The sequence below is a fragment of the Paralichthys olivaceus genome, chromosome 10 (assembly GCF_024713975.1).
Source record: "Paralichthys olivaceus isolate ysfri-2021 chromosome 10, ASM2471397v2, whole genome shotgun sequence".
Classification (NCBI taxonomy): Eukaryota; Metazoa; Chordata; class Actinopteri; order Pleuronectiformes; family Paralichthyidae; genus Paralichthys; species Paralichthys olivaceus.
Genome location: NC_091102.1, coordinates 17,680,859 through 17,706,009, shown reverse-complemented (window position 1 = coordinate 17,706,009; position 25,151 = coordinate 17,680,859). Strand labels below are relative to the sequence as shown.

Genomic DNA, 25,151 nt, shown 5'->3' with positions numbered 1-25,151 from the left:
GAATAAAAAAAATAAAAACGTGAGCTCTAAGATATGATTACAAATAACTTAAAGCGTCTAGTTCCAGGTAACGTAGAGTTAAAATCCAACACCGTGAGATTTGCTTGTAATATTAGTAACAGACTGTGGAAGCCGTCAAAAGGAACAGCGTTAAAATACTCACTTATGAACCACTGGACTGAACATATTCACCAGTATAAACAAAGTGTGCCGTCCAGCTTGTTATTGACCATGTAGAAAGGCAGGACAGAAAGTGTCGGTACCTTTGCTTTGCTGGGTTCAAAGTCATTAAATAGTCCCTTTACAAAGTTGTGGAGGACTTGGGGAGACTCTGGATGTACTTGCGCGCCTCGTCCGCAGATCTGATCCACTTTCTGGCTCCACTGGGCAGCGTCAGACGGAGCTGGGCGGGGAAGAGCAGAGCAGGCTTCAAACCCAGTTTGTAGAGTTCAGTCATTACCCCTTTATACTCCGCTCGCTGGTTAACAACTTCAGGGCTGTAGTCTTCAACAATCCGAATCGGCTGGCCGCAATATTCGAGTTTCCCTCGTCGCCGTGCCTCTCTGATGAGGAGATCCTTCGCCTGGTACCAGTGTAGACGGAGGATGACTCGTCGCGGCTGCTGTCCAGGGGCCGGTTTCGATGCTAGAGAGTGATGAGCCCCTTCAATTTCTGGTGGAGATGGCAGAAACTCGCTCCCAAATACCTCACAAAGCAGCTTCGAAAAAAAGTCGGTGGGACGTCCCTAGTTTGAAAAGTTCAGCATTCACGGGAGCTCTCGGCAACACGTCTACTCCATCTGCCCTTCCCCTCCAGATGCATCTTTACATATATACATTCTGGTTGGCCATCGTCAGGCTCTCGCACAGTTGAGGAATAGCTAAGAGATGATTCCCCAAAATCAGCACATTTTCCCTCTGTGCATCTGCCCAAAAAGGTAAAACACAATAGGAGAGGAAGAAGGAAATGTAATTTATGGGTGAAGCCATTGCACAGCCACCTTCTGACCCACCTGTTGATTTACGATGATACCTTTGTTTTTGGTCATTTTGGCACAGAATGACACATATGAAAAAGGCAGGCCTTTTTAGCATTGTAATCAAACAAACTTCCACTTCTTCTTCTTCTTAGAAAAAATGAATGGACCAGAGCTGGTCTGCAGGACCCCATGTACACTGTGAGCAGTCAGGTTGATTCAGACAGTTGCACCATACAGTGTGAGCACATAAATCCTAAGCTTTGGCTTTACAACTAAAACAATCTACCGTTACAGTATGAGGTGAAATTTTACATTAGCATTTTAAGTTTTAGATGAAATTAACACCCACAACCACAAATCATTTGTTATTTAGCCTTTATTAAATAATAATAATAACATTAAAAAAGAAATTCTTCTGTACAAAGTCTACAAACAACAGTTTGAGTTATCTGGCCAGTGCCGCAGTTATGTCTTAATGTAGGGTGCATGTGTGTGTATGAGTGTGTGAGAATCCATCGAGACAGAAGAGGTAATACTAACTGGACGTCCAGAGGGAAAAAGTTAAAATCGAGAGAGAGAGAGAGTTAGTGAGGTGTGTTGTGTGCAGTGTTTTTCCTTGTGGATGATTGTGTGTCTCACAATGTACTCACTGATCTGCATTGACTGTTTCGTGTGTGTGTGTGTTTGGGGACAGATTAAAAAAGAGAGAGAAATAGTGAGAGAGAGATAGAGAGACATATTAAGAGAGCTCCAAGGCACTTGGAAAAAAGTCCAATGAAAACACAGTTAGATGGACAGAAAACCTTCCATCTCTCTCTCTCTCCACTGTTTCCCTCCCTCCATCTCTCCTCTGAACACCTTTCAACTTCCTCCATATCCATACATGCCCTTGACAGGAAAAGAGAGGAAAGATGAGAGAAAGACAAAAAGAAATAGTGGGGGCTCCAGGCAAAGGAACAAGTTTGAAATGTTTGACTCTTTTCTTGCTATGTTTTGTGTTGCCATGTGGCCCGTAGTGCAAAAGTCTCCCATTAATTCAACTAGAGCTAATTTGCAACTGTCATTCAACTAGCAACAAATAGTGTGGCATAAATACTCTACAGGTCAGGATGGATGGCTCGATGCACAAAGCAATCAAGTATATTGCCAGAAGTTTTCACTTTAAATCAGTAGGCTATATAGACTTTTCCTTTTTAATTAGAACCATGATCTTTCCAGAAGTTTTAGTTGACTTTTCTTTTAGTCCCCTTTCTGTCTCTCTCTCTTTCTTTCTGACTGTCTATCTTTCTGTGTGAGTGTGTGTGTGTGTGTGTGTTTGTGTGTGATTCTCCTGCTGTTCATCAGTCTCTCCAGCAGCACTGGCCCTCCTCAATGGCTGTCCTCCGATACAGCGTATACTGTAGTTAGCTTAAGGCTCAATTGTGTGTCCAAGAAAGTCGACGGTACAATTTCCATTCTCCTCCTTTAGTCACTGTTTCTTTCCTTCCTTCCTCCCATTTTTGGACGTCCTTCATTCACGGGGTGACATTAAGAGAGGTGGATAAAAGGCAGGGTCATTGATCAGTCTGTTTTCCACCCAGCCTCTTTCTAACACTTGTTCAGACCCCATGTGCACATACAAGCTCTTTGGCAATCCATAGGTTGCAGTAAAACAATCACTGACATTTTGTTCACACAGTGTCTGTCCATCATTTGGGCATCATACAGTCTGGAAAGCAAAAAATATAGATATATACCAAAGACTGAATACTGAATCTAAAGCACAACTCCATAACAGCATGTTAGATTTAGATAAACCTCTAAGTTACTGTCCTCCTTCTTATTTGACCTTTTCTCTATTCTTAAAGACTCATAATCTGTAATGGAAAATGTGCCAAAATAGAAAAGGACTGAAGAAACAGTTAAGACCATGAAGTCCAACACAACGATAAAGTAAGTCTAAAAATGACATAAGAGCTCTACAGGGCGGTTACGAACTGAAGCTGACTTTTCTTAACCTTTTATCTCCCAAAACAGACACAAGTCTAAAACAAAACAGTCACCATTACTCTTCTATGCCACTGGTTTCACAAAGCGCAGACCGAGGGCAGACAAAGGAGCGAGCGTGTGCCGTACAGCAGGCTAATGGACGTTTGAAACTCACAGAACTCATATATAGAAAACTTTCAGAAACAAAATTTAAAAAAAAGAAAATGTCCTTTTTATCCTCTTTTCCTTCTTCAACGTTAGAAATCTAGATTCATTACAGTTGTGTTTTGATATCTTTTTATACTTCTTTAGGGGGGGGTAGGCATTCACTTGATATGTGTTGATTTCAGTCAAAAGTACCCATGTTAAACGGTCCACTGGTGCTGAAAGTCTTTGCCAACAGTCAGAGGCTGGAACTTTTACATTTTTTGATTGAGTCTTTATTCGACACATTCAAAAGCTCGGAATCTGAGCAGAGTACCAGCCGAAGGTCAAATTCACGAAGAATCTCGTCACCAATATTTTCACCCTTGACTGTGCTGTCATCTGTGGTCCAAATGTCCAGATTGTCATGGGTGCTCTGGTCCTTCTCCTTTCTCAGCTTAATTCCAGTGGCTTGTGGGTTATATTCATTCATATTCATTTATTCATTCCTTCATTCATTCACAGGCTTTTAGAATCAAGCAGGCTCTCTCCTGCAGGCGTAGGAGATATGGTGCTGTAAGTAGAGGAGGAGTGGGGTCAGATGTTCCCATAGTTGAGGCCTCATAGTATGTAGGGGAAATCAACATCACAAGTTCCCCCGGCACACAAGAAGGTGGGGAAATTCTGGGTTGAACGTTACCCCTTTAGACATCAGAGAGAGGAGGTATCAAGAGGGGGACTCTGGGGATTGAAATAGCAGGTAGTGCTTCTTTTTTGTGTTTTCTTAGTCCAAACTGCGAACTAAATGATTTTTGCAGGGGATCATGGAACACGTCTTTCCCCATCTTTCTCCGAAGTTGTCCTCCCTCTATTCATGCCTCTGAGCAGCACCTCTGCTGGTTTATTTTTACTTTATGCTTGATACCGTCGTACAGCTCAAAGTTGTAGTTCTCCAGTGTCGTAGAGGAGCGCGAGGAGAGCCCGCTGTAGGAGCACGTACAGTAGAGGAGCAGCCCAGCACAAATGGCACCCAGCAGGACGCCTAGGGAGCTCATCACGATGATGGTAAGAAGGATGGGGTCCAGTGTGTACAGCCAGGCATTGTCCTTATCCTTCTCCGACACCAGGGTGACGGAGGGAGGGTCCATGTCAGAGGAGGAGGGGGTGGAAAAGGAGGATGGCCACCCTGGGAAGAGGTAGTCTGGAGGGAAAACAGCAAACTTCAGAAAACATGTTTGTACATGAGAAATGCTCATGTAAAGTTATGATATAATGTAGTTAACTAACATTAAGGCTTGAAACATGGTGTAAATGATGCTGTTTCAAGGCAAATTTAAATGTCAGGGCTTACGGACATTGGATGACACCAAGAATCGATCCCTAGTTACTTCAATTGTATTGGATTGGGCTGCAACGCTGTTTAACCCTGATATCCGACAGTGTTTTGTGGACTCAAATACTTCACCCACCCGTCCATCAGTGTAGTGGTGAGTAGCTAACGAGTACTTTTTCATTTTTCGGTGAACAATCCCTTTAAGTGAGTAACTGTGTGTTTTCTCACTCTTATATAATATTTCATACATAATAAAAAGAATGTGGTCTTATTTCAAAAGTCACAGTCTCCCTCTAAGCTGTATTAGAGGGAAATTGTCTGTCATGGTTGATGCATTCAAGAACAGTTAACTCTTTGACTACACCTGACTTCATTAAATTTGAAAGCATAATCAAATGAATTACTGCAGAGGTCCTCTCTGGTGTGTGCCATGAGTGTGTATCTACTTGGTATAAGCAGTTGTGTTAATCCACTTAATTAATGTATATACATGAACAAGGCAATTAACAATTAAGTGGTGCATTTCAGACTGCTTTATAGGGGAACACACGCACACGCACGCACACACACACACACACACACACACACACACACACACACAGCAGTGAACAGACGGTAAATAGTCTTGTTTAGTGAGGTAAAGGCTGAGTACTTTTCTTGTACCTGTCAGGGGGTTGGGAGAAACAAGGGATAGTAACACATGCTTAGACACAGATACACACCCACACCCAGGAAGTAAACTGTGATTGTTACAGACAGATGTTTTTCTAGGTGCCCAGGAGGAAGCTGTCTGTCTCACTTTGTCTGCCAGGGAACATGAAAGAGGAGGAGAGGAAATGCACACCAACATGCACACACAGACAGACACACACTTTTGCATGCTCACTAACACACTCTTCACCTCTCTCTGCTCACAGACACACACACACCAGAGATTGCCACTGTTGCCACAGGCTTTTTTCCTGCAAAATCACAAGTAAAACGAAGCGCCATAGGCATGCCTCAGCTTAAAGAGCAATTTTCACTGTACTCCGGGTGAGACTTGAACAACAGCCAGTATAGCTTTAGGCAGAGAGGAGACTAGAGGAGAGGAGAGAGAAGAGGAAAAGCTCACCGCCATCGATTGGGTGCTTGCCGTTGTAAACAGGATCCTTTCCGAAATCCATGGGCCTGGGGTCTGTTTAAAAGACAGAGCAACAGTATTAATCTCAACCATCCAGTCAAGCCAGAGCTTTTTTAGAGTCCGCACACCGTGATAACATCTCTCCATCTCTTCTGTTGTCAGCACACAAGCTGCATTTGTAGATGGAAATCAAACTACACAAACAGCTCAAAGAGGGAGTGATCTGGTTGAAGCTTTTAAAAGAGATCAGGCCAAAGATTTCCACTAAGCCATTTTGTTCTGTGCTCAGTCTATCAAGGGGAAATAACCAAACATTTCAGCCACACTACACCTGCATAAAACCGGCAAGTTTCATTATGTGATAAGCATCAATGCTCTTTTTTTATTTGCTTGAAAATGAAAAGAGTCAAGAGAATGAGCTGCAATGTAGGGAGGAGCGAGAATAGCTGCGTTTTTACAGAGCTTTTCACCACTTTAAGTGCTTTACACACACACATTCATACAGCACTTCTCTATTAGACACACACTCAAACACAGATGCTATATTGGGGGCAATTTGGGTGTTCAACACATGGACCGGAGGAATCAGGAATCCGATTAGTGAATAACCCGCTCTACCTCCTGAGCCACAGAGAAAAGCAAAATCACACAAAAACAGTTTCATAGAAAAATATCACCTTTATTACCTTCACATTCCCCCACAACATTTTCTTTTTTATCCCAAGTCAATGGAATTCAACAAGCTAAATCACCTCTTAATATCTCTGAGGCAGGCCACGGTGCAAGGCTGTGAAGGGTTGGGAGGCTCAATTCTGCTTCAATTCAGTTTTATTCAAGGAAATTGCTATTACAGTCCCCAGAAAAAAAGAAAAAAAAAACTGAGCAATATCTGGGCAGCTGATAACCATTTATTGCAGGGGCAACGTTACCAAAAACACATTATAAAGTGAAACCATATTCAAAAGATAAGAGGTGAAAAACTAATTTGGTAGATATGAAAGAAAGATACAGAGACTCATTTCCTCAGTACGGTAAGGTCATTTTTCTATGAGACAATTTTAACATCACCGCATTATACCATGAATAAAGAGACTTTACAGACTTCCAGTACTCTTCAGACTGTAAATAATATAACAGATTAATACTTTTAAATAACACCTGCTGTCGCTGAAATAAATATATTTGCTGATTAAAAATTTAAATTATCTAATTTCCTTGAAATCAAAGAAGTGATTCAGTGAATCATAAAGGATAAAAGAAACAAACGGACTCAATTTTATTTCAATTAAAAACCAACAAATCCCTATACCAACTGCAATATATTCAATAAGTGGTTGTTGAACATTTACTTTTATTAAAGTCTTATTATTTGATTGTATGTATGATTCCTTGATTGATATAATTTCTCTCCATTTGTTTATTTTTACTTTAAGTGCATAGTAGTATAATCCAGCGCAAGTCAAAAAGACAATCATTAAGTCGAGGGGTCTCCTTCACACAGGCAGAGAAAGTGCACAACATTAAATGTAACAGTGATGTGGCTGAAGCCAGGGATAAAGGCTTAAGCAGATAAACATTCCACTCTGGTTTTCATTCAGTTTGAGTGAGGCTAAAATAGTCAGAGTTTGAATGAAATCCGACTCAAGTTCATCCCTCACTGAGGCCACATTTCAGAATGATCAGTCTTTTCTTGCTTTTAACATATTTATAACAAGAAATAATCTTTCTGATTAATTCAAAAAACCTTCATTATAAGAAAAGGAAATCAAAGAAAAACAGCAAAACAGTTCATTCAATTGATTTAAAAAATGACATCATCAAGGTAGATTTTCCTAAAATTCAGTATGAAGTTATAAGATCTGTGATTTCACATCAACCAAACTGAGAAAAATGAAAAAATGAGAGACAAGAACCAAAACATCCATCCATTATACCAACTAATCTATATTATTGAGGGTTGCCAGGTAGGGGCTGAGAGACGGAGTTCACCCTGGACGGGTCACCAGCGTTTCACAGGGCCAACATGCAGAGACAAACAACCATTCACCCTCACATTCACACATACAGACAATTTAAATTGGCCGGGATTCGAACCCAGCGCACTTCTTGCTCTGAGGTGACAGAGCTACCCACTATGACAGACAGACTGACAGACAGGCAGGCATATCAAAGCATGCAATAGAACTCCAGAGCGGCCTGCAGATGTTGACCATGTTTTTTAATAAAATGGGCAGTTGTTTTTAACTAACAGTTTTACGACATAAGATGATCTTGTCATGTTGTTTTGTGATAAAAATGCAGTTATTCTGAATTTACTGTTCAAGCTGATTATCTTGTATCTAATTAAAAACCTGCTCAACTTCATAAAGCTGATCCCTGTAGTCTCACTGTTAATAATATGACTGGATAGAGGTCCTATACTAAACATGATCTGCATGTAAGACTTGAAGCATCTATTCTGTCTTCTTCTCCTCTGATCTCTGTACAGTCTCACTGCAGGCCCTCTAAATTCTCTTTATACATAGTCAACTGAAATCACTGCAGGTCTTGACTAAACATTCAATTACAGGCGGAGAGGTAGCAGAAGAAGCAGCATTCTAAAAAGAAGAGAGAAAGAGAGAAGCTCGGACACTCTTTTGGACGACCACTTTCTAATGATCCTGACTTGAAACCCTCAGGCGAGGATCCTGAGAAGAATCATCATGTGGATCTGAGAGGAGATTAAAACTCCCCGTAGCCCCATTTTATCTCCACTCTCCAATTAGTAAAGAGGAGAGTATAAAAAGGGGGCTCTTTTATTCAGGCATAGACATGGATGGCTCTTTGGCACCATATGCAGCGCCAGTTGGGGCCCAAGGACCTGTTAGTGCTTTCACTTGTAATATTTCTCAAGGAAACAGGAGGAGGAGGAGGAAAGAGAAAAAAAGTAGAGATGGCCTGTGGGCTAGAAATGCTTACTGCAGGGTTTTATGAACGCAATCAGCTCCATTAACTAATTAGAAATATTAAAAGGCTTCAAAGTAGTCTATGATGGGGAAGGGAGAGGGAAGGGAGGGAAGCTTGATTTAAAAGTGCCGCATGAGGAGATGCCAGCACATTTTCCAAATCTTGCAAAAAGTTTGATAGAGAGAGAGAGTGGATGGAAAAGAAAAAGTGCATGGGCAGCACAACATAAATACTGTCATATATCATTCCTGTATTTGAATTTTCAGACCCACATTGATTGGGTTACAGCAGCGGGCTGTTAGAATGAGTCACATAATGTGTAAATCATACGCAAGTCGATTGAAATGGGAGGGAGAGGGTGCCAGGGAGGCAGAAAATGGATATGCAAGCACAAAAAAGTAAAGTGCCTGTTGACTAAAGCACAAAACAGAATATTATGAGAAACAATATAATAAAGTAAGTGAATGTGTACAGTGTGCAAAGATTTGACTCTGCATTGGAAATCTAGATTCTCTGCTTACGCAGGTTTGTGTGTGTGTGTAAAATATGTGTGCAGTGCATGTTATGTGTGTCTCCATTATCCGGTCTGTTCTGCCAAAAGACCTCTTTCATCTGCTTTTGTGTTTGAAACAACCTGCCCTCCTCCTTCCATCACTCGAAAACCTTGCAACCTGCCTCCCTGTTTGCCTTCCCAGTAAAGGGGAAAAAAAATCTATCTTTAGAAAGTATATAGAGAGCATTTTTTTCCCTCCTTTTTCTTTCATCTCACTCCATCTCTGGACGCATTGTTTGGAGGTAAAAGGGGGCTTGCTTAATAGGCCCTTTTCCTCCAAGGGATTTTGCTCTCTCCTTCTCTGCCTCTCCTTTTCTCTCGTGTTTTTTACTACGAAGATTTGCGATGGCGGGTATGAGTAGAATAGAAACAATGGGTTTGGATTGAACAATATGAAAAGAAAAAAAGGCTGTGGGATTCGGGCATGAACCAAAATGATATATATATACGAGAGTATAAAACCCAAGATGGTGATTTGTCAAGAAAACAAGAACTATACAGACTATTTCACAGGAGTGGATCTGAATAAAAGTTTCAGGTCATCTCAATCCAAAACAAAGAAAAGTAAAAAAATGTTTTCAATATAATCAATATTTTACATATTGATTTACTTTTGTGGCCTATATGGATTCAACATGATGCTTTAGATAACAAGCACACATTTGCTATTGCAAAATGGTTTAAACTTGAGGATCTCATCCCAAACGAAAGTCAAAAAACTTGTTAAGATCATCTCAGTGAGCACAATCAACAAAACTGTAGCCTTACAACAAAAGTCAGTAAGTATAAAAATAAACATAGTTGAACTATTAAACATCAAAAATACACGTTGACCTACTATGATTGAGATTAGAAAGAAAAACAATGGTGTTTAACTCACCACTGGTACATTACTCAATGACGTAAGAATAAGTCAACCAATCAACCTTCAATAAGTCAACATTATGAAGAAAAGTGCTAATGTTAAATTCAACATTGCAAAATCATTTGTAAAACAACTTAACAGAAGTGCATCAGGTTACACTGGACTGAAATCTTTCAGGTAAACTCACTTTCTGCAGAGCAATATGCAGCTCATGCCAAGATATAAACATCTGAGTGAACAAGAACACGTGATTTATAAATAAAAACACATAGTTTAGAATAGTTGTCTGACAGTATCGGTGAAATGGAACCATGTCTAATTTAACAGACTATGGTGAATAAAAGGATCAATAATAAACCGAGCTGTGAATAAGTTATTTCCTGAAAAAGCTTCATTAGTAAGATACTCTTTGTCACAGCATGTTTGGTCTCACCTGTTGAATAGAAGCAAAACTGGCAATTTGGTAACTTTTTTTTTTTACGTTACCAGACCAATCTGCTTAAAAGTATGGATCTGTCAGAATAACACTCAAAATGTAATGATTGAGCACAGCATAAAAATGTTTTTCTCACATGCAGAGACGAGAAAAACTACAACAGAGTTTTATGGCCAAACAAAAAACCTTAGGGTTCGACAATAAAGTATATTCTGACTTTACTCTTAAAATCTAAGAATTTTTGGGTTAATAAAGTCATGATTTTAGGCTATGTGTCATTTCACAGGGGGAACATCAGAGGATCAGCCTGACACTGCGTTTACATGAGGAATCTGGAGCATCTTGTTCACTTATACTTATAGAATAAGTCTCACTAAACAAAATACATCATATTTTGGCTCATCAGCACCAGGACTTAGAAAAGATTTTTAAAGACAATGTCTATTTCGGGGAAAAAACACCAACAGGGAGTTTTTATAAAGGGGAAAATATTTGGTTTATCGTTACATCTGCGCGATTCAAAGAGGTTTAGTTGTTTTGGAGGAGGGAATCTCAGATTAGTTCCAGTTCTCATGCCATCTTATTTCCTAAAAATCCTCGTAATGTTTAACAGAGTTTTTCTTGTAATGTTGTGACTTTATTTTTATTTCTTGAAATTTTTTTTTCACTAACATGGCCCTAATACTCCGTTGTAGAAAACATACCTGCGCCTTTAGATACTCAATATCATTTATCATTGTGTTTTGTTTAGTTTCCTTCACTCAGTCTAACGTATGTGCAGGAGTTACTAAAATGTTTAATTTGATCATCAACAGAAACAGGAATCAGATTATCCATGTGATAATCAACCAGGCAACAAATCTCACACTGAGGCACAACCTCGTTCTGGAGGTGAGGAGGTAATTGTTTTAAAGCACGTTTAAAAAAAAAAGGCATATCAGGATGTTATGACAAACACACTGACACACTCTGACACGCAGGATTTGAGAAGTATTGAGGTGTCCGTGCATACAGTAAGTGTGTGTGTTGCATGTTTGGATGCAGTGTGTGAGTGTTTGTCTCATCCTATCTTTCCTTTGCGTAAACGCAGGCACAACACCGACTCCTCGCTCACACACCAAAGAAGCTGCACACACGCTGGATGCGTGTAGCTGTCTATCAGTCACAGCTGGACAGGCGGAACTAATTCTCCCTTTACCTCTCCCTTTTCTCTCCTTAATCTGTGTCACTCGCAGTCCCTCAAAGGCCAGCGAACAAATAAACTGCAGCTTCATTCAGTCCCAAAGAAATAGCCTTCTCTTTTGATGCAGCACACACTGTGTCTTCTCTCACCCTGTACCTGTGTGTAAATCCCTTCACTGTCAGACAAGGTATTTGGAGACAGGCAAGTGTCCAAGCTGCAGACCCGAGCGGTGTAGAGAGGAAAAATAAACTGTTACAGAACACTGCATATTGTCCACGGTCTATGTATCAGTCTGCATGTGACTTTGTTGTTCTGTTCAGATTCCAGCTCACTTTCAGGTTGTTGTGCCGCTGAAGAAGCAAAAAGAAAAGTTGCGCTGTGGTGTTGTTGTTGTTGTTGTCAAGAGGCCCTCATCAGAGTCAGTAATTTCATCCAATCTCCCCAAGTTTAGCATCAGAAGTTGCACTTTTCTTATTCTACCAGTTCCAGCCAACGAGGAAGTTTAGCAACAGTGCATCCTGGTCCGTCAGTTAGACCAGTAATATGCAACAGGAACTAGTGTCTGCTCAGTGTAACTTCACATCAATGAAAAGTGGTGAATTACTGCTGTTGTCATTCATTTCAGGGAGTGTTCACACCCGTCCATCACTTTATTTGAGAAAAGCTCTCTGATAAATCTGTATCATTCACACTGTCCAGTTGTCTCAACACTGGGAATCATAGGTGTCATCCTTCTCCAGTCTGATGGTGAGCATGGGGTCGGGACTCGGCCCGGTTCCCGGGTACAGGTGGTTTTGGTCGGGGCTGTGGATCAGATTATAGCTGAGGTTTTGGTTCTGGTAGCAGTTTTGGGGAGCTTGCTGATTTGAATGTTGGCTGCTGTGGTACATCACTGAATGGTGATGACCGCTGCTGCTGGTCTTCTTGGTTGCCCAGTGGTACCGATGGCAGCACAGAATCACCACCACGGTAACGGTGACCAGCAGCAGGATGGCGCCGACTCCCGCCAGCACATAGTACCAGTAGGCGGGGACAGGCTGTGCCACCACAGTGTCTACTGTGGGCTCCATCCCAGATATGGCACCCCCTGGAGGGCAGGAGGACACATTACTGGTTGGCTCTGTGGAAGAGCGAAGCAGGCATGCAGACCACAGCAGTGCTGTCGACTGTCTAACCGTCACTAAACCCTTCCCTCGGGCAGCTATTGTCACATCATGACCAGAACTAGGCACAGCAGGTCTGTCAAGCTTCAGATTTCTGCACATGGTAAATTGTGTGTGAGTCTGTAGTGAGACTGATACTGAACATGGGTGTGGAGGGCATAGTTTAAAATTGTTAGTAACAGTTAGCATGACTGGCTATAAAACCTATACAGTAGTAAACAATGTATATGCATATAATTATTGTTGCTGGCTAACATGTACCTTATTGAAAGATCTGCCTGCAAAGGTTGGTGCAAATCTGATGGACTGTCTAGGGACACACTTGATGTGCGGGAATTGAAAAGCTTGACAGGCTTAGCAACACTACGGTGCAATAAATTACTCGAGCAGTGAAATGAAATTATCTCCTAGCTCGTATCAGAATCATCAACTGCTATAACATTTTGTATTAACATTAAGCAAAAAAAAAAACAGCTTTCAGATTTATGTAAATGTCTCGAAACATATTCTACAGCACTTTTCTACTCATAGTATTCTTGGTTGATGCAGACATAACAAGCATTAGCTGCACACCGACACGCAAAGGCTCATGCCATGCGTCCACATTCGACCAGAGAAATGCAAAGCCTTGAATGCAGTGTCTAGCTGATTTCAACAAAGGGTGGGGAGTGTTAAGTGGTTGTATTCAGCAGAACACAGCTACATTTTATCAGGGCGAGATCGCATTGAAAGGAGTCGAGTGGCAAGGAAAAAGAAATGGAGAGAGAGAAAGAGAAGGGGGGAAATTACAGGGGTAGAGAAGGGATAAGAGAGGAGGCATTATTGGAAGAAAGAATGAAGCGAAACAGAGAGGGGTGTTGGAAAGAGAGAGGGGAGAGGGTGTGTAGGAGGGGGAGTGAAGGGAGAGAGCTAATCCTGCCATGATATCTTTAATCCTGCATTAAAGGGTTTGTCTGAAACTTCAATACTCTGTCAACTCACTGTGAAAGAAACCCGATGAGAGACAGGTTGCGGAAGACGCGGAGACAGAGAGAAAGAAGGGAGGGAATGAAATAAAGAATGTGAGGAAGAAAGAAAGGAAGAAAGAAAGAGGAAATGGAGACTGAGAGAGAGGAGAAGAATAATGAAAGAACAGAGGATGGAGAGGTGCAGGGAGAGATACAGACCTCAAAGAAAGCAGCTTAATTTTGTCGGGTCTTTTTTAAAGTAAAGACGTACTCTTTCAGGGTTTAAAATGAGCTTTGATTATGAAGCTGCACTCAGAGTACAGAGAGACTTCCAGTGGATTAAAACAGATGATTTTCAGGGCTGCAGAAAGCACTTTGCTTTTCTGGAGAGGAAAGGAGGAATACTTGAGGGCCATTCCTAAAATGATATTAAAAAAAAGTGTGGTTTTCAAGAAAGTCTGACTTTTTGAATCACTGAATTAGCCTTTTTTTCCCCTATTCCAGTGTGTGTGTACATGTGTGTGCTGCTCTGATTGTCTTTCATTCATTTACACAATAGGTACACATCCACACAAACACAAATACACTTTTAAACAATTTTAAGCACACCTTTTGTAAACTTTATATACCATACCTTATATACAAACGTACGTGCAGTAACCATATTCAACCTTAAACAATCACTAAATGTGATTGACATCGACATGGGCACAAATGACCGAATACAAAATATTCCAAAATAGAAAAAAGCAACTGAAAATAAGAAACAAACTGATTCACTACTCCTATTTACTACCCTGTTTAGTGAAATAGAGATAAATAGAGAAAGGGAAGAAGAACAGGAAAAAGTAAAGAGACAGAAGTAGAGAAGCTCCTTATATGGTGACAGAGAGGGAGAGCTTACACCACATGCTGTCAACAAATCAGGATGGAAGCAAGTGTCCTGCTCTCTACACTGAGACGGTCATGACGATTAGACTACATTTATTTCACTGAGGACCAGAGACAACGACCAGATGGAGACCGTTTCATTCCAAACAATCAACCCCGACCTCACGTGTTGCCCCTTCATTCCTTTTTGATGACGTCACCTACGTCGCCTTGTGTTGAAATGAAAACTGTTTGATTCATTTGCTGTGGGTCTTTGCACACAATAGGCGCACTACATGATAGAAGATCATACTATATAACCAAGCCCAGCATGCAAGGTATCATGCTGGAACAATGCAAAGGACTCATTCCATCAAGTTGCAGTGTTGTCACTTATAGTTTTCTTCTTTTTTTTAAGTATACACCCTAACTCTTTACAAATTCAGAAATAAGTGTGTTATGTGTATATATATAAGAAACCATATCAAGATTTGTTTTGTGGAAATTGTATAAAAAAGTAGAATAAATGTAGTTGTAGCGGTTTGTAGAATTTAGGATTGGATGATAAAGTGTTGTGTACTAACAAGGTTACTCAGGGCCAGTGCAGTGCTGCGAGCTGAGCTTAGCAACAGGCAGGAAGCACAGACATCTAGAAGATACAAATGGAACAGGAATTGGAACTTACTGTTTATTCCAGGAGTTAAGGCAGGGAAAGGCTCTGGAAAACAGAGAGAAAAAGGAGGAATGTTATTGATGATGGCTACTGACTGGTTCATATGGTAAAGCCATGACATATCAGTCAAAAATGAAAAGATAGTTTATGTGAGGAGCGCTAACACAACCACTATCGGCCGCTAACACAACCACTATGATATTGCCTCATGCTGTGATAAATGTTGAGATGAATCAGTGTTAAAGAACGAGTTTCAATCACTTGCAGACTGACCTCTGAATCAAATCAAAAGGATCTCAGTATACTGTGACATGATTCTATTATTAAATGTCATGATGCAACTTTATTTGTAATTAGTGTGAATAGAACCACATTGGAATACTGATCAATTTCAAAATTGCAGCACAGTGCACTTTCTTCAAAGGCACCTGTTAGTCCTTTCTGTGAGAGTCGATAAAGATTTGTCGAGTTCTGGGTTGTTGAGTCTGATGGTGCATAAATCTTCCTGGATGACAGTTATTGGGAAGACAAAAGGAGGCTGCAGGTTTTGAAGAGAGGCAGAGTGTTGTTCGTGAATATCTCTCTCTCTCTCTCTCTCAGTCTGTTATTTCTCCTTTTCTCTTTACTTTCTGCTTCATCTGCTTCATCTCTATCCTGTGATTGCTCTTTGTCTTATTGTCTTTCTGTTGTCACCTCACGTAAGTTTAGACACAAGGTATTAGTAGCAGCAGACATGCTGAAGAAGAAAAGGGAGGATGGGGACTGATGGAAGATGGGGTGACAAGAGTGAGGGGCAGGGTGAAAACAGGTGGACTGAATAGAAAGTAAAAGTGGAGTTAAGTTGAAGGGTCGTGGGAGCAGGAATTGAAATTTACTGCTGTTTATTATGTGCCGGAGGATGGGACATCTATTATGAAGTGCGGGAGATTAAAAAAGAGAGAGAATGGCAGCACAAGAAATAAAGTTGCAGTGAGTCAGTTGAGTGAGTGAGTTGAGAAAAGATGGAGGAAATTGATGATGTGCATGGTGGAATCAAAACACAATGAAAAGAGAATGGTGGACACATGGTGGTATGAAAAATGAAAGACATGTCCTCCCACATAAAAACCCTCACTGCCAATCAGAAGAGAGGGGTGTGACTGTAGCTCCTCTCCAACATTGCAATAGTGGGAAGCACACAGAAAAAGTGAGAACCCACTGTACACAAAGTCACATGTCACAGTGATGTGTCACATGTAGATATACTTTTCTACAAAACACAGTCATTAGTTATAGCTATTGACCAAAGACAGTATACAAAGATGCAGTCTACACAGTAGTGGTTGGAGGATGGAGCCGTGGTGGCGAGGTCTCTCTAATACACAAGCTTGACCAAATCATTTTCAGTTGTTAATCATGGCGTTTGACCCATCAGCACAATTAAAACCTAACTTAACACAATAAATAACACTCCATGATGATATAAACCATCTTTGAGACGAATTGATTTTGCTCCATGTCCCTTCAGTTATGCTGCATATCTACCTATGCTACTGAAACAGAATCCGAATGATGTTCAGACATGGAATGTAAAAGATTTAAAACGTAATCCAGTGCTTAATCTGCATTTTCATGTTAATTAAAAAAACAACCATTATGGTTACAAGTGGAAAGCTATTGGTTTCTTCCTCTTTGGTCAGTTTGTATCTGTGTGTATGTGAATGCGAGAGAGAGGGACAGTGTGTCGAGCAACTAATCACAGAATGACCCTTTTTTTTTCTCTGCTCGATCATCCAGAAAGGACTGAGAGGTAAGTGAGAGAGAATGAGAGAGAGGGACACAGCGAAAAAATGCAAGGATTCAAGTAACTGTAGGATGGGGTGGTTAGTGTAGGGGAAAAAAGCTGAAGGAGAGAGAGAGATGGAGATATAATGAAAGATAGATTAGAATCCATGCCCAAAGGCCGTTTGTGGCCTACTTTCTTTTTTAATATATTTTTTCTTTTTTTTTTAGTGCGTAAACGAGAGGCAGTCCCCCCCCCTTCTCTCTCTTATCCGGTCTCTGGTGAAAATAGGGCATAAATAGCCTGGTGTTAAGAAGAGGATCATAGAGGAGAGAGAGACTGGCTGACATATTAATAAATGGTCGGACAGGTAAGCACGAGGGTTGTGGGACTTACGTGTGCAATGCTCCTCCTCAATGCTGCTGCTCATGTGGATGTTGTCTATTCTGATGTGGCCTCTGGTCGGGTGATCGAAAAAACCTTCAAACACCACCTTGAGAGAAGGAGAGACACATGGACATATTAACTTAACTTCTATCTTTAAACCACAGGTTTGGTTGATGAACCAAAAGATTCTGAACACCATTTTAACATTTAAAATACATACTTTACCCAAATGTTTACTACAGACTATACAGTCAATCTACGAAAACACTTACTTGATACTCTTTGGGGCTCTGGGGCAGGACGGTGCGGCCCTCCCTCCAGTGTGGCCCCTGGTCTCCCTTAAGTGCCCACAGCAGCGTCTCCTCCTGGTCGCTGTCCCTCAGCAGGACCCTCAGGCTCCCCTGCGCCTCCCCCTGGAGTTGGTAGTAGAAGAGGAGGCAGAGCTGGCCTCGCTCTGGGCCCACCTCGGGGCTAAGCAGCCGCCCTCGCTTGCGCTGGGTGTGGGCGCCGGCATCCATGTGGAGGTAGTTCCCTGAAAAATCTGGAGCAGAGAAGAAGAGACAGAGAGATAGTGTCATTGCATTGCTACTGTAAGATCAGTGATATATTTCAATACTATCCGTTGCAATAAACTAATCAGTGGCCTTTTAATCTCAATTAGCAGATTCTATAAGTGGATATAAAGAATTTGAAGGTGAGGGACAAGATTTTGAGACCTGAGAATAAAACACCTACACAAAGTATCACAATTTGTGTTTTGTCTGATGAAACTCCTGTTATAAAAGAAAATAGTTGGATTATAAAAAGTGTACAGTAAACAGAAACATGATTTAGAACATCTGCTGTCTACAGCATAAACCCCAAAATATAGATTGGTGGCCTTTAAACTGATACATCACTCGTCTTATTAGCCCTGGGAGCTAAAATATGAGGCACGTGGTTTTCTAGGTGCTATTTAATTTTTATTCAGTTAATCATTTCCATTTTGATTAATTCTATGATTTGTGACTGTGCTGCTGCAGAAAGAAGATTCACCCCACACAGGCCCGGCCTACAGGATGATGTAGTAATGCAGGATGTGGTTCTTTAGAGTTTAAGGCATTAGCTTAACCACAAACGTGACTGCCATTTCATCATGGCCGCTAATGGCTGTGGATACAAATGAACATACAGTCCCAATGCCTGTGCATGTATTGAGTATCTGAGTAGGTGTTTGTGTATGTGTGTGCACAAATCCTACCCTCACTCTAAAGAATGGATAGAAAGATGGACAGAGAGCAAAGGAGGTAAAGAGAAGTGAGTGAAAAAGTGGCGAACATAACTTAAAAGAGAAAGAGAGAGCGAGACAGTTGAGGGAGAATGAAGGGCAGCACTATAATGTACCACCCCCCCACCCCAAACAGGACCATAATCATTAGCTTGCTGCTGTGTTTGGCTGTTTGTCTAGTTTGTCTATTACGGCCCGAGAGTAAAAGCTTCGCTGGAGCTGCAAATAGTCTTTTTATCGACAGACAGACACTGTGTGTGACACCTCATAAGGCGAGAGAGCGAAATAAGAGGAAGGATGGAGGGAAGAGGAGAAGAGAAGAGGCAAACATGAAAGATAGCAAATGTGGACAAAGGGTAAAGACTAAAAGAAACAGGAGAAAACGAAGAGATCCATATAGCTACTAATCTATCAATATTTGCCTGTCCTGTTTGTCTGTCACTCCGTCCATCCATTCTTTTAGCTATCCGTTTGTTTTGCTCTCTCTCTCTATAACCTCTCTCTCTCTTTATCTATCTATTTATCTATCTATCTATCCTCCCTGTGCAATAAGACAGAAAACCCTTGGATAGATTTTGCAGCACATCATACTTAATGAATAATGGATTTGGGTTGAGGTAGCTCTGTTTCTTCACTGGGAGGCAATGCAAACGGGGACCTAAATTACCGTTGCTCATTAAGTACAGTTAGAGAAAGTTGCAGTGTTTTTCTGTCTCTCTGCGTTTGATCTTGGCGAATGTACAAAGGGAGGGAATTAATTAACAACTCTCCATGGGAGGGAAAGGCAGGGATGGAGAATTGACTCTGAGGGAGGGAGGGAAAGTGTGTATATGTCTGTGTATGAGTGTGTGTGTGTTACAGTCTGTTTGCATGAGTGTTAATTCGTTTGTAGGCATCTTTGTTTATGTTTATATCCGCATGAGTGTCTGAATTTAGCTGTCAGTCATTCTGTGTGAGTACACTTTGTGTGCATGTACAAATTCAAAAATTTTTTTTGTTCCTTCATTTGTGTGCGTGCATTCTTTCCAATTTTGATTATAGAGGTAAACACTGTGTCTTTATGCAATCAACAGTCTTTGTTTGTCATGTGTCACACTGATTCCTGAAAGTCTTCATTCTTAACTTTTATAATTTTTATGTTCACTGCACAGTACTCTTTGTATCCTCAGTTCTGTCAGTTGTTGTGCTTAGGCTGCTATAAACACATTATATCATTAGTTAAACAATACTATGCAGATATTGTATGTTCAGCATATATATATACAAACGGACATACAAACTGAGGTTAAGTTAATTGGAGACTCTAAATTGAAGAATGTGAGCATGAATGTTTGTTTGTCTGATTCGCTGGTGACATCACCAGGATGAACTCCAACCCTTGCTCAATGGCAGCTGGAATTGGCTCCAGCCCCCCCTGCTACCCTCAAAGGATAAGCAGAATAGAGAATGGATGGATGCATAGATTGTTGTGTATATATATATATATATATATATATATATATATATATATATATATATATATATATATATATATATATATATAATGTCTATAGGAGACAGAGGTGGTTATTTATCAATAAATCTCCAGGCTACTGCTGGGGATAAAAATACCTACACTCACATGCATACATGTTGGCATTATACCACATGACCGTGCGATAATAATATGCAGTGTCACTTCCCACAATCAAAGCACAGATATGTTACTATACTTTCTTATAAATTGCTAAATTAAAATATCTACTGTGTTATTGTCCCGAACATTGTCCTGGACCAATTTTGATTCACATGTAAAAGTTGACTTGGAAGTTGGACGAAGAGACAAAGCTTTAAAAGATGTTTCAACATAGTGAATGACAGCATTCACAACCACACTGTTAATACAGTTTACATGATTAAATGTTAACTTTAAATATAATAAAACATTTCTTGGACATTTGAGAAGTTTTGATTCAGGAATGAAAAAGAGCAAAACGATTGTATAATGATACAATTTGATTTGTTCATTTTGTTCCTTTGTTCCTTTTGTGACACCTCATTGATCACATCAAGACAGATGAAAGCAACTGTATAAAATGATATTATGTCGGCTACTTTAATGTTCAATCATCTTTCCATTGCTTATCAATCACTAAACTATTTCGAACAACAACTATTAAGTAGACTAGACTAGAGTTTCCTTCGATGAAAAAATCTCCACAGGGTAGAGAATTCCAGTCCTGCCCTCTCTGAGATCAAAAGAATAACTTATGAGCTGTGTTTGGGTCTTATTTTCTCTTCTGAAAACAGGGGGCTTTCAGTAATGAGGGCTGGGGATTTGATTTGCATTTTGAGACAGCTGACAGGGTGCCGCACTAATGTTGCTGTAGAACAAGACTTAACGTCATGTTGCTGTCTAACGCTCAGACAGGAACGCTGCTAAGTCAATTACACACACTCAGACAAGCACTTGCATATGTGAATGTGTTTGCAGGCATGCACACAGCCACGCATACACACACACCATACACTCGTGCAGCAGTGTGATGGAGAGCCTCGCCTTATGTCACAGCCCTGTGTGTCTATGAAGGAGCTGCTCAGTCAACCATAAACTGGCTTCAAGAGATACAGAGAAAACCTTGGTGCATGGCAAGGTCAAATATGTGTATGTGTGTGTGTGTTTAATACATGGGTAGTCCCACCTTGAGTGATGTGCGTAGGTAGGTGTGTGTGTGTGTGTGTGTGTGTGTGTGCGTGTGTGAGTGTGGAGCCTAGGGGAGAGCTTAAGAGCTAAGGCAGCACTTCTGTCAAAGCCATCATCTGACATATCTGACCGCTCTGGGCTACGTGTGTGTAACTTGAATACAGTAAGAGAGTGTGTGTGTGTGTGTATGTGTGTGTGTGAGAGAGAGAGAGAGAGAGAGAGAGCATAGGAAGGTGTGTGTGATGGATAAAACAGTCTTCCGCTGTCTTATTAAAGATAGACAGATGTGGAAAAAGCCAAGTACCTCTGAAGGATATGAGAGGTCAACGAGGAGAGAAAGAGGTGATCACGCTGATGAGGTGAGAGGATGGAGGAGGACAAGGACGTGAAAACACAGAAATAATTTACTGATGTGGGAAAGAAATGGCCATGACTTAGGAGGAAAGATGGAATGTTAAACCCTTTAAAGTACAAACTTTCTCTACAGGGAGAGATGAGAAGATGAAGACTGACAACAGAAAGACGACTGTAGTGCAATAGAGTTAAATACAATGTCGGATAGAGTAGAGGAAAAGAAGAAAGAAAAGCAGCAGACAAGCAGGATGAAGTAAAGTGATCACAGTATACAGGAATGAAGACAAAACAGAGATGAAGTGAAGAGAAATGAGGAGAAAACTCCAAGAACAGACAAAAAAGTTGTAATACAAAAAACAAAAAAAGGATAGAGGAGACCGGAAAAGAGAAAAAGGAGGAGATAATAAAGTAACAAACTAGGTTAGGGGAAGGGAAACTGTTAAAGCTAATATTTAGAAAAAAAGTCCAATTAAGTCGCCGTACAGCCTGTGAGCAGATCAGAGTGAAATCCTTGCATCATAGTTGCTGTCAGTGGTTCCTCGCAGCGCTGGGATCTGCTCTGCTCTTAATTAGCTACATACAGGCTCTGGTCAGAGACTACTTTCCCAAACAGACTTTTAGGACCACACTGCTTCAATTGTGTTAATAATGACACACTGTTTTGGGAGTGGAGCAGTCACCGTGTGTGGGTAAGGACCGTCAAGTTGGTACATCAAACTGCTTGATGTTGTTAGAATCTAAAGTAAAGGAGCGGACTGACCTGGGATTCTAGATGAAAAATAACAAATCAAAGACTTAAAAGGAGGTTTTATGTCTATAAAATAATTCTAGAAATCTGTGCCATCTGTCTGTATGTATGTGGAACAGACTCTGACTCGTTCATCTTATCTGCTTGTATATTGTTAAGCGGCCGAGGAAGTGCAGTGTTGAATATGGTGCGATTTGGACATGCGATATGTTTAATATTTAATACGTTGATGAATAAACCTTGAAAAAACAGACAACCACTGCTCTGTAGCAGCGAGGAGTCAACAACAAAAGTGACGGGAGTTTCACAGTAATTTGAATGAACAGGTTAATGGCTCTTTGTGCAGCAGCAGTGGTGAAGCTTCAGGGTTCTGTGGACTGAGTCCTGCAGTCAGTATTTACTCAATTACTGCAGGTCGCTTTCACAGTTTCAGAGAAAAAGAACTGCAACCAGCATTACCAGAGTGACAGTGTGACAGGTGGTATATAACGCTGGATGTACTGTATAATATATATACATGTATTATTGTATACTCACTGTCTGATCCCAGTGCCAGATCCTGCCTGGTCTCGTGTGTGCCGTGTCCCATTGAACTGCTGCTGGCTGTGTGCAGGGACCAGCTCACACCTGACTGAGGATCAGCTGACCAGCCGCACAAGCTCTGCTCAAAGTCACAGACAGCCGACAGGGATGGAGTAGTTGCTGTGGGACGAGAAATTGACAAGCACAGATTGTGATTAAAGACATTTTATAGTTTTGGTGTTCTGACTTAAGGTCACGTGTTTTGTTTTTAGTCCTTTAGCACCTCAGCTAATCATCATGATCATCAGACTTCATTAAAGATGCTGCAGTATTTTTAAGGTTTCTCTGCTGCTGAACATGGTTTCTTGTTGGGAACATGTGGTATTGATGGTCACTTGCCAAGAGCTTCAGTCGTTTGTTACAAGACAAAAGGTTATAAAAATATGTACCCTTTGAACATTGTTATTTCTTCAGGGCTACTCAGTTTCAGAATGTGGTGACTAGCTGGTCAACATTCTAACTTCAGTTGCAAAAAAAGTGGTAGAAACAGAAGCAAAGCAAGCATGAACATTGGTGTTGCTTTCCACTGACAGCTCCCCACAATTACAGGAAGGAAATCTGATGCTCACGTTGAATATGCCACAAAAGCATAAACCCACATAGAGCCCTTTTAAACTACAAAGGTGCAGCAGTGAGGCTGCTTGTCTGACAGTCGCTGACCTATAGCTGTGAAATGATGTTCCCAGAGTGTGTGTGTGTGTGCATGTGTGTGTGTATGAGGAGGCAGAATCCTCCGACTGTGAGAGCTTATTTTTCACTCAAACACAGACTCCTGTGGGGCTCTTGAATCCAACAGACTTCAAAGACCAGAGGCCCTGAGGTGCACAGTGACATCATGAGTTTGACCTCGAGAGTGTGAGAGTGTGTGTAAGTGTGTGTGTGAACGAGAAAAAATATATCTGCATGTGCACCTCCAAGAAACCTGCACAAGTGTGTGTGTGTGTGTGTGTTTGTGTGTGTGTTTACCAGGTCTCATTGCAGCGGTTGTCATTTCCACTCTGGGCACAGTGGGGGTCATTGTGTCAGATACAGTGGTGGTTTCTGTCAACAGAAGAGGTTAGAGTAACAGTTAGAATACCATAGAATAGAATGAGATGTCAATAGGGAGAAGAGTCACACATATCATCATCACATCATCAGAACAGTCTATATTTAGTACAATTACCATGAGCTCATCTTATTTATTCATTTTTAATTTCCAACACAGCCTGGTAAGCAAAGACAACACTGGACTTGGACTAATCCGATCTGAACTCTCCTTTTGAAACTTTCAGTTTGTTACTTCGCTGCTTCAGCGAGCACTGAAAGTGGTAATATCTTAACTGAGCAGCTGTGACTTTGGAGCAAAGGGAGATTGAGATATTACACAGTAACTAATGATGTTTGTACAGACTGTGAATTAAAGCTGAAGTTTGTCACGATCCGGGCAGTGACAGAGTGAGCAGAGGCAGTGAGCTGGCACTCAACACCGTGCCTCACCACTCCGTTCATTCACTGCAGGTTGGCAGGCACGTACACACGCGCACGTGCACACGTGCACGCACACACACACCCACAAACAACGCTATGATGATAGATGCTGGACTTAAACTGACCTTGGTGCACAGCAGCAACCAGTGTATGATAGATAAATCAGAGGTGCGCACACACACACACACACACACACACACACACACACACACAAGCATTAGTCAGCAGAGGGGTATGTCAGTGTAACCTCAAGACCTTCTGGTCTTAATAAGCAGTTTTCTACAGTTAGTTAAGATTCCTTAAATGTCCCTGACTGCTTTAGCTACACACACACACACACACACACACACACACACACACACACACACACAGTGGTATAAGCACGTGCGGGTCTATATATTGACGTAAGGGAACAGTAGAATGGCTTGCGTGGCACAAGGCTGACACCACAAACTTTTCACCAAATGATTCTCGGAAGCCACTTGGTCCTTTCTCTGATTTTCTACCAGTCATTTAAAAGTCTCTTTCTTTTTTTTCATCCACCCCTGCTCTGTAAATCCCCTCCATCTTTCTATCTTCTCCCTGCATTTGTCACAATAAATCTGGCCAAGTTCTGTTCTGCTTTGCAAACCACCATCACTACCAGAGAGCTCCCCACTCTTTCCACACACACACATACACACACACACTAACACACACACACTATGCCTCTCCG

At 41.1% G+C, this 25,151-nt stretch overlaps 1 protein-coding gene across 3 annotated transcripts in view; it reads right to left on the bottom strand.

Moving 5' to 3' along the window:
- Positions 1 to 1,337: 1,337 nt before the first annotated feature.
- The window catches only part of LOC109631408 (neuropilin-2), a 94,065-nt gene continuing 70,251 nt past the window's right edge, over positions 1,338 to 25,151 (bottom strand). Inside the window, exons 12-18 of one of the 3 annotated variants that reach the window (XM_020090148.2) lie at positions 23,933 to 24,007; positions 22,922 to 23,086; positions 17,605 to 17,873; positions 17,342 to 17,438; positions 15,196 to 15,228; positions 5,539 to 5,601; positions 1,338 to 4,292 (exon numbers count right to left, since the gene is read on the bottom strand). In XM_020090148.2, coding sequence (XP_019945707.2) covers positions 3,964 to 4,292; positions 5,539 to 5,601; positions 15,196 to 15,228; positions 17,342 to 17,438; positions 17,605 to 17,873; positions 22,922 to 23,086; positions 23,933 to 24,007 — 1,031 coding nt within the window. In that variant the 3' untranslated portion in view covers positions 1,338 to 3,963. Of the gene's footprint in view, positions 4,293 to 5,538; positions 5,602 to 6,205; positions 12,618 to 15,195; positions 15,229 to 17,341; positions 17,439 to 17,604; positions 17,874 to 22,921; positions 23,087 to 23,932; positions 24,008 to 25,151 lie in introns of those variants that run through there. The other 2 variants (XM_020090150.2, XM_020090149.2) reach the window with 2 other exon arrangements.